The sequence below is a fragment of the Dromiciops gliroides genome, chromosome 2 (genome assembly GCF_019393635.1).
Source record: "Dromiciops gliroides isolate mDroGli1 chromosome 2, mDroGli1.pri, whole genome shotgun sequence".
NCBI lineage: Eukaryota > Metazoa > Chordata > Mammalia > Microbiotheria > Microbiotheriidae > Dromiciops > Dromiciops gliroides.
The window spans coordinates 41,360,723-41,370,947 of NC_057862.1; the positions used below are offsets into that span (position 1 = coordinate 41,360,723).

The following is a 10,225-nucleotide window of genomic DNA, read 5'->3' on the forward strand; positions in this document are numbered from 1 at the left end:
AGAGATTCAGAGAGAAAAGGAAGAACACAAGTAACTGGGAGAATCAAGAAAGGTCTCTTGAAGGATATGGCTTGAATCCTGAAGGACACTATCAGAGGTGAAAGAGAGAGGGAGGGAGAGTGCATCCAAGCCTAGGAGAAGGCCTGTGTAAAAAAGACAGGAGATGCATCGTTGCATGTAGGAAACAGCAAGTAGGTACTTTTGGCTAGAGCGTATGAAGGAGAACAGTACATATTTTGTTGTTGTTCAGTCGTTTTAGTTGTATTCCACTCTCCGTGACCCCTCTGGTTGTTTTCTTGGCAGAGATACTGAAGAGGTTTGCCATTTCCTTCTCCAGTTCATTTTACAGATAAGAAAACTGAGGCAGAAAGGGTTAAATGACCTGCCCAGTGTCACACAACCCAATAAGTGTCTGAAGCTGCAACTGAACTTAGGTCTTCTTGGTTCCAGGCCTAAAGCTCTACCCACACCACCTAGCTACCTCCAAGGAGTAATAACAGGCTGAAGCTGGACAGTGAAGGGCCTCAAACGACAGAGAAGTTTCTATCTTATCCAAGACACACTAGGGAGAAATACTGAAGCATCCCGACTAAGGGAGTGGCCTGGTCATCCTGTGCTTTTTGAATAGCAATCTAAGGAACAGGTAAACCATCCAACTGGAGGATGGATTGGAGAGGGCAGAAAATGGATGCAAGGAGACCAATCAGAAGATTATTATCCTAGACCAGGGAAGAGTGACAAGTCAAGTCCATAAGTTTAATGAAGCACACAATCAGAAAGGTGGCTGTATGACTGCAGAAAAGGATAGAAAAGTTGACGAGAAGGTAGAATTAAGAAGACTTGAAAGCTAACTGGATAGAGACAGTGAGGAAGAGGTGAAAGAGGACGATTCTTAGGTTGGGAGCCTAGGTAACTGGAAGAATGGTGGTGTTCTCGAGAGAAACAGGGAAGTTGTATAGCTTTAGGGGAAAGACACATTCTGTTTTGACATGTTGAATCTGACATATGGAATAACCAGGTAGAAATGTCCAGAAGGCAGTTGGAGATATAAGATGAGAGCTTTGGACAGAGATAAGGGCAGGGTATGTCAACTGGGGAATTATTTGCATAGAGATGATAGTTAAATCCATGGAAGTTGATTCGTTCATCCAGAGAGCATGGAGATAAAAGAGGACAGGCTCACAGCCTTGGTGTCAATCCTCAACTTCTCACTCTTATTCAACCCAATTATTCAATCCAATCAGTTACTACATCTTGTATTTTTTGCCTCTACAATATCCCTTGCATTTGTCCCCTTCTGTCAACTCACATGCTATTCCTGCTAGATCAGGTCCTTCTGATCTCTCTCCTGGACTATCTCAATAGCCTCTTCTTTGGTTTCCCTGTCTCAAGTCTCGACCTATTCCAGTCCATCCTTCATGACCAAAGCAAAGCCAGTGTAATTACACATTACCTTCCTACTCAAACTCCAATGGCTCCCTAGTATCCTCCTAAGGTCAAACAGAAACTGCTGTGCTTAGTATTTCAAGCCCTCCATAGCCGGGCCCCATCCTAACTTTCTGGACCTTTCATGCACATGGCGTTCTCACTGTTCTTATGAATGCTGCTCCATCTCCAATACTCTGCTTTGTCCCTAGCTGTCTCCAATGCTTGAAATGGACTCCCTCTTTACCTCTTTTTAGAATTCCTCATGTCTTTTAAGACTCAGTCCCAGTGCCACCTTCTACATCAAAGGTTCAGAAACAGTTTTTTTTTTAATCATGGAACCCTCAGGTGGTCTGATAGAGGCTACAAATCCCTTCTCAGAATAATGCATTTAAATGCATAAAATAAAATATAGAGGATTACAAAAGAAATAAATTATAATGAAATGCAGTTCTGAAAAATTTTTTAAAAAGGTTAACTGACTTCAGTTTAAGAACCCATGTTCTTAAGCCTTTCCCCATTCCTGCACGTGCCAGTGCTTCTTCCACACCCCAAAATTACCTTGTATCTTTTTTGCATATGCATGTAAATATCCTTTCTCTGTAAACTCCTCAAAGGCCGGCACTGTTTCACTTTCATCTTTTTTTTTTTTTGGCGGGGCAAATAGGGTTAAGTGACTTGCCCAGGGTCACACAGCCAGTGTCAAGTGTCTGAGGCCAGATTTGAACTCAGGTCCTCCTGAATCCAGGGCCAGTGCTCTATCCACTGTGCCACCTTGCTGCTCCTCACTTTCATCTTCGTATCCCCACCTACCACAGAGCTTGGGACTAGGAAGCTCTTAATGTTTGGTGACTGAATGTGTCTTTTCCTACCTCCCTAACTGCTGCTTCTGTATGCTCTGACTCCTTTCTCCTGTTTTCCCTAAGGGTGGGAATTGCCCAAGATATAGTTTTTGGCCCTTTGTTCTTCCCTATTTTCTTTCCTAAAAATTATTCCTTTAGATAATTGCTTCAAACTATCACCTCTATCTATGTTGGTGACTTTCAAGTCTTGCCTATCAAGTTTGTCTACCAAACATTTCAACTTGTCTTGCGAAACCTCAAGTCAGTATGTCCAAGACTGAATCACTGCTGCCTGCTTCACCATCCTGTCAACCTAACCTATTTCATCCATTTCCCCCAGATATCCAAAACCTCCAAGGTGTCTTTGTGTCTTTCTCCTCCTTATACCTAACATGCATCAATCATCAAATCCTACTTCTTCTTCCTTGAAATCTCTCAGATCCATCTGTTCCTCTCTATCTGCACAGCCATCATGACAGCCTAGGCTGTCACCACCTCATAACTGAACTTTTACAAATCCAAAGTTAAAGCTCATCAGCTTGATACTCACAGTTCTCCACAATCCAGCCCCAACTTATTTTTCCAATCTAATCTCCCACTATGACCTTCTAATTACATTCCTTTATTTGACAGGTGTAGGGGCAGCTAGGTGGCGAAGCGGATAGAGCACCGGCCCTGGAGTCAGGATTAGCTGAGTTCAAATCAGGCCTCAGACACTTAACACTTACTAGCTGTGTGACCCTGGACAAGTCACTTAACCCCAATTGCCTCACTTAAAAAAACAACAAAAAACCATTTGACAGGTGAAGTAAATGAGACACAGTCACATAACTTATTAGTGGTCAGATTGGAACTAGAATTTTGGTTTTGTATCCTTGTGGTTCTGTGACACTGGGTTGGTCACCCAATTTTTCTGGTCCTAGCTTCCCCTCCTTTAATACAAGCTTAGATTAGATGTTCTTTTATATTCCCTGCAGCTCTAAGTCTAGGGCAAGCCATACTTAGATTTTGCAAATATAAATGTTCTCTAATCCCTTCCCAAACTGATTAGCTATTTTATGCCCTGGGTATGACTACATTAAAACAATTTTTCCTGCCAACGTGATGCTATAAGAAAGAGCACTGGGGCAGCTAGGTGGTGCAGTGGATAGAGCACCGGCCCTGGATTCAGGAGTACCTGAGTTCAAATCCGGCCTCAGACACTTAACACTTACTAGCTGTGTGACCCTGGGCAAGTCACTTAACCCCAATTGCCTCACTAAAAAAAAAAAGAAAAAGAAAAAGAAAGAGCACTGGACTTAAAATCAAAAGACATGAGTTAAAATCAGAATCCTCTCTCAGCTACTATTGGTAAGACTTTGGGCAAGTAATGTAATCTCTCTGGGCCTCAGTTTTTCCATCTAAAAAATGACAGTTGAACTAAAAGTTCCCTGAGCGCCTGCCAGTTCTAGATCAATGATCCAATGGTTCTTCATGGAACAGTTCAAAAGACGAAGGAGCATGTTTTTGGCTTAGCACAGATGGATTCCTTCTGTAACCCTGACACCCTGAAAAAGAGAGTCGTTTGCAATCAAGCTGCTATAACCTTCAGATAATTGGCTGGCACTGTTAGAATTAGCAGAGACAGCTGTTCCTGAAGATGTATCAGCAAAGAGACCATGCAAGTAACATGCAAGTCTTGACTAAGCTGTCATTTACAGGGTAATGTCAATAAAATGTTCCAAAGCATACTTTTTGTTCATGTATATAAACTTATTTTATGTTGCCATATAAACATATTTTGCATTAGATGAAAATAAAATTGAACTGGGACACACATCTCCTGACTCCCAAACACACTTCTTTAGCTATTGTGCTTTTCAATAAACATTTATTAAGCACCTACTATATGTCAGCCACTGTTCTAGACAATGGAGGTGCAAAGAAAAAAAAGAAAAATCAGTCCTCTAGCAAAAAGTGCTCCTTCTATCTTCTTGAATGCCCAAGGAGTTTTGCACAACCTTATGGGACCTGATACACATAGCTAGGGGACATATTGGATAGAGTGCTGGGCCTGGAGTCAGGAAGATCAGCCTCAGACACTTAACTAGCTGTGTCACCCTAGGCAAATCACTTCACCCTATTCGCCTCAGTTTCCTCATCTGTGAAATGAACTGGAGAAGGAAATGGCAAACTGCTCCAGTATCTCTGCCAAGAAAACCCCAGATGGGGTCACTAAGTGTGGGACATGACTGAATAATAACCACCACACACACACACACACACACACACAGAGGATTGTGGTTATGTTGTGTTGTGTTATGTTGTGATGTTATGCCATAATGATTTGATAAGCTGCGACGTAATGTGATGGCTACAGAAATATGACCCCCACCTTCCCTATCCAAATCATCTTGCTAAGAGGAAGGACAGCGAGGAAAGTTCACAAACATCGGGCTCCCTCCTGACTTCGAGACTTTCTTCATTCAGCTCCTGGTATCCAGAGGCCTTTCTCTCCCTTTCCCTTCCAAATCCTATTCCTCCTGGCCCACCCTGGGCTCATCCGAGGGCCTCCCTGGCCGTTCTGGCCCGGTTCTTGGCCATTCTAGGTAGTGACTATCTACCGCTGGCAGAGGGGTGGCATGACCTTGAGCCCTAGTCCTGCCTCTGACAGCCCGGCCGTGTAACCCTGGGCCAGTCACTCGTCTCCGAAGGCGGGGAAGGGGAACGGGGGAAATGCCAGGGAAGGTTCGGACCCCGAAGTCCTCGTTATTCACACGCCGTATCCCGCCCTTCCAGCTGGACCGGGCAGCCGGCCTCCGTGCCCCCTGCCTCCCCCACCCGCTGTCTCCCACGCGTGGGGCGCGCCCCCCACGGCCCCACCTCCACGAGAAGCCTTTGCCAACCTCCCCGAGCGGACCGCGGCTTATGTAGCCCGAGATGGCCAAGTCGGTCCCGGGCTCTTTGCGCCTTGTCTCCCCCGAGGGCCGGGGCTGTCTTCCGGCGCTCTGCCCGGTGCCCGGCGCCCGGCACCTGGCGGGTGCTTGGCAGATGCCTGCCGAGATGTCGGCAGCACCCACGGCCGGGTTCGCCGAGCCCCGGGGCGGAGGCGGCCCAAGCTGGGGATTCCTAGCACAGACCGCGGGCTGGAAGCGCCTCCGAGGCCCTGGCTGCAGCCCCCCGCCCCTGCCCAGAAGAGGAAACTGAGGCCCCGGGAGGCTCCCACGCACAGGTGGCAGGGAGCCCGGGCCTCCCTCCGCGGCGGGCACGCGCAGGGCTCCCCGCCCCGGGCGCTGGGCCTCGGCTCTCTGGCCCGCGGCCACGACGCCGGGCGGGGGCCGCTCCGGGGATGCCGGCGGGGAGGAGGACGACCGCGGGGAGGGGAGGCAGAGGGAGGTGGAGGGGGGCGGCCCGGGCCGGTCCCGCGACCTGTCACCGGCCCGGCCCCGCCCGGCCGCGGCCACAGCCCCGGCCCGAGGCCCCGCGGCCACCCCGGCCCGGCCCAGCCCCCGCCCCGCCCGGCCCCGGCCCCCGCCCGGCCCCGGCGGCGCCTCACCCGGGACAGCGTGAGGTCCGTCATGAGCTGCTCGAAGGCCCGCGTCTCCTCGGCCTGGCGCTGCGTGTGCAGCGCGATCTTCTCGCTGAACTTGCGCGGGTTGGCGCTGCCCGAGCCGGGGGACGCGGCCATGGCGGCCCGCGGCGGAGGGCGCGGGCCTAACCGCGGCCGCCCCGCCCGGCCTCGGCCCCGCTGGCAGGGCCCCCGGCCTCGATCCGTTCGGTCCGCGCGCCCGACGCCGGCGGCGCAGAAGGAGCGGCCGAGGCAGCGCTCCCAGACCGACCGCACAGCCGCCCGCCGGCCCCGAGCGAGCGAGCGAGCGAGGGAGGGAGTAGGGAGCGGGGAGCGAGGGAGTGAGGGAGCGAGGGGGCCGAGGCCCCGCCCCACCCGAGGGCCCGCCCCGGGCCCCGGGCTCCACCCCCGGAGCGCGGCCTCTCAGAAGCCGCCGGGCCGGGCCAGCCAGGGAGTGAGCGAGAGAGGCTGGGAGGGAAAGAGGGGAGAGCCGGGGAGCCGGGGAGCCGCGGGCCCCGCCCCGCAGCCCAAGGCCCTGCAACTCACGACTCCCCCCGGCGCGCGGCCCCCGAAGCACCCCGGCCCGGCCAGCCTCTAGGGAGCGAGCGAGCGAGGGAGGGAGAGAGCGAGCGAGCGAGGGAGGGAGGGAGAGAGCGAGGAGCCGCGGGCCCCGCCCCCCGAGGCCCCGCCCCCGGCGCGCGGCCTCTCTGAAGCAGCCGGGCCCGCCCGCCTGGGGCCCCCAACGGGGAGGCTGCGTTGTGGTCTCGCTTCCGGGCGGGCCCCGCCCGCCGCGCCCCGCCCCGCCTGGCAGGGAGCCGGGCACCGGGGGTTGCGAGGATGGAGCTTCGCACGGGCCTAGAGCCGGCGGCGCTCTCGCCCCAGCGGCGCGGCCTTCCTTCCTCACGGCGCCAGCTCGGTGTCCCGTACTGGTCGGCTAGTCGTCTCCCCTGTTAGACTGGAAGCTCCCAGCCCAGCGCAGGGCAGGACACCCCGCCGGACCAAATCAAAGCGTGCTCCCTCCGGGAAGTGGTGCAGCAGAGAGAGGGCCTGTAGGAAGGGAGACGTCGGTTCAAGTGCGGCCTCAGACACTTTCCTGGCCGTGTGACCCTGGGAAAGTCACTCCCCCCGTTTGCCTCAGTTTCCTCATCTGTAAAATGAGCTGGAGGAGGAAATGGCAAAGCGCTCCAGTGTCTCTGCCGAGAAAACCCCCAGTGGGGTCGCGGAGAGTCGGACCCAAGTGAAGCACCACCCCCCACACGCCCACTGCAGAAAGAACATCGCACGGGTCTCAAGTCCCGACCTAGTCCCGGGTGCCCGGGGGAACTGGCGGTCAGCTTTGGAAGAGAGTTCCCCCCGAAGCCCTAAGCGAATGAAATCACAGGTCCTGCAAACATACATGTGCAAGCCCATAATTTAAGATTACATCTCCCACAGCCTCAGTTTCCACGTGTGTATGTACCAAGACCCGGCTAGGAAACCTGGGCAAGTCACAACCTCCCTGGGCCTGTTGCCTCTTCTGTCAAGTGAGGGGGTGGGATCATATCAGATAATGAAACAATGTATGCAAACCACTCTGCGAACTTTGAAGAAGCTGAGAAATGCCAAGTGTCATCTCCCCAAGGTCCTTTCCGGTTAAGAAGGTATGGCTCTAGCTTCTGAAGCCGCGGCCGTCCCACCCTGCAAGGCAGCCGCACAGAGCCAAGACCCCGGTGCCCAACGTGCCCGAAGTCCTGCCTGCTCTGCAGGTGGGGACCAGATGTAAGAATCATCATCGGAGCAGCTCACAGTTACATCGTGCTTTCTGCCAGCCAGGCACTGCTCTAAGCACTTCGTGATTATCTCCTGAGATGTGATCCTAGTCTAAACAAACCTCACCAACTACTGTATCCTGTTGTGAACAAACCGGAAAAACTGCACAAGTCATTATTCCCTTTTCTCTGGCCCTCGTTCCTTCTTAACCCACGAGGGCCACTTTACCATGCACAGGTGGCTTTCTTTCCCCCTTGGGTTAGTCCTACATTAATCCCTGTTCTTTCCCACAGTCTTCAACTGTCTTTCCTTTCTGTTTTAGCCTTAGGAGAATATACACATCACTAGTCTGGGCCAGTTCAAACGCTCCTTGAATATTATTTAAAATAGCCAAGTTTTTAGTGACTACATCCTAACTGTTGCTTACAAACTTCTTGGTCTTGAAATAGGTTGTTTTGATATCCACTATCTCCACCATCGACCTCTGCCCTGTCCCTTCCCCAATAGTTGTTTCCCATTTTAACATTTCAGACCTCCTATTTCATTTTACAGATTTCTGGGATCCTCACCAAAGGGCACGGTTTAGCAGTTACCAAAAAGAGTTATTACCACTTTCTCCACTTCAAATTCTTGGTCCAAAATCCTGATATAATTGACAAAATGTGGACAAAGTTCAGAAAGGGGCAGTGTCTTCCTTGTAAAAGCAAAGGTTAAGGCACTCCTAAGTGGTTTACTAAAAAAATGTTAAGTGTCCGAAATGTTTAGACAAGGTCAGGCTTTCCAGCCTTTTTGAAGGCTGTTAAGATGTCCCTCCCACAACAGCACAAACTGGCTATTTTAAATTTAGCTCTACTTCTGATAGTCTAGTCTTTATTATCTTATGCTAGTTTTAGTACACTCTCGCCCCAGGTGGACACAAATAGCACAAATAGATCACTGATGGATGGCTGGCCCAGGCTCTCATTTAAACAGGCCTCTTCTGTCACCTTTCCCCTAAGAACAGGTCACTGGCCATTGCAACTGTGATTAGTGAGAAAAGATACTAGACTTACTCCCATGTTCTATCCAATACCTACAGTTGTGTGCCACTGTCCTTCCAATAATAGCTGCTCAAGCAATTTAAATCTTTCCACAGTCACGAAGTTAAAATGAAATCAGACTCTGTTATGTGGGAAAAACCTGAGCCCAATTCAAGAAATGTTTTGTATATAAAAGTATAAATATATTTTGAAATAGCTTTGAGGCAGATTTCTAGGCGCTCAATTGTTTTTGCTCCAATTTGCTTCTTGATACTACAGGAAATGGAGTTGTTGCATTTTTTTCAGTTACTCATTCTCATATTCAACAAAGATTGTGTAATCTACTCTTATGAAGTCGGCAGAGCAGTGGTGATCAGGAACTGATTAAACTGCAACACAGAGAAACAACATGAACAAATGACCTTTTATTTCATCAAAAGATACAAAAGACAATTTTTTTGTGCCAACAAATGGAACAAGTAGCCCAATTCCTGGGAGCAGATAAATTTGCAACAAATGTCATGATGGCTGCTGGCAAGGAGAGGTAGCCTAAGAGGGAGAAAGCAGCTGGGAGGAATCCTATTACTAATAAATAAAACAGTAATAAAAGCTACAAAGTTTCAATGTCCAGACCTAGAATATCTATCAATTTTCTCCAATTTATTACAAAATTGCTTTAAATATTATCCCCATAAAAATTCTTTGACTCTAAAGGTTTCATGCTTAATGTCTTGCATAAGAGATTGTATTCAGTGAACAGGTAAATTGGGGGGGAGGGGGCAGGGCAATGAGGGTTAAGTGACTTGCCCAGGGTCACACAGCTAGTTGTGTCAAATGTCCGAGGCCACATTTGAACTCAGATCCTCCTGAATCCAAGGCCAGTGCTTTATCCACTGTGCCACCTAGCTGCCCACTATGGACAGGTAATTTTTACAAATAATTTGTGTCCCTGTTAATAGTCCCCTCTAGACCTTGGTCATCACTGCAATGCCTGGTCCAGGGTAAGGCCTAAAGGAGAGTACTATCCCTTTCTTTAAAAAATTGGAATATTGGTCCCAGTTTTTGAAACTTTTACTGCACTCTCTAGTTTACAATTTTCCAAGTAACATAGCCCCTAAGTCATGGCAGTGGAGAATTCCCATAAGTTATTACACTTTATCCCTTTTCTAGTTATATGGTTAAATTTTTCCTTGCCTAAATCTTCCACCTCTTGGATGTCCTGGAATGTGTAAAGCACTGAGTAATGTACATGTCATCAACCCTGTGTAAGTGACTGAGTAGACAGTCCACAGTAAAAAATAATTCTCTGGTATTTACAACTGCAACAAGAATGTGATACACAGTTAGTTACCAATGGCTATTTCTTAATGTGCTTCACTGGAAAAATACATCAGCCAATTTCAAAATGCTTGTACAAATGGTTTCAGTATGGGGTTTGTGTGTGCTTAAAAATGTTGTTTGAATTGGGCTAGAGAGAGTTTCATACTTAAGGAATACTGAACCAAAGCAAGAGGAGAAAATAGCATGATTTATTAAGTATTCTCAAAGACAGCGTGTTGGGTTGTTTTTTTATAGTATATGACATGTACTTTTCCCAAATAGATGTCTTCTCCATATGCACTTTTTGTCAAGGTTTAATTTTT

At 49.4% G+C, this 10,225-nt stretch overlaps 1 protein-coding gene across 1 annotated transcript in view; it reads right to left on the minus strand.

Moving 5' to 3' along the window:
• CRTC3 (CREB regulated transcription coactivator 3) overlaps nt 1–6,148 on the minus strand; it is a 97,605-nt gene extending 91,457 nt beyond the window's left edge. The window contains exon 1 of the mRNA XM_043984312.1: nt 5,803–6,148. Within this exon, the coding sequence (XP_043840247.1) occupies nt 5,803–5,934 (132 nt within the window). The 5' untranslated portion in view covers nt 5,935–6,148. The remainder of the gene's footprint in view (nt 1–5,802) is intronic.
• Between the last annotated feature and the right edge of the window lie 4,077 nt (nt 6,149–10,225).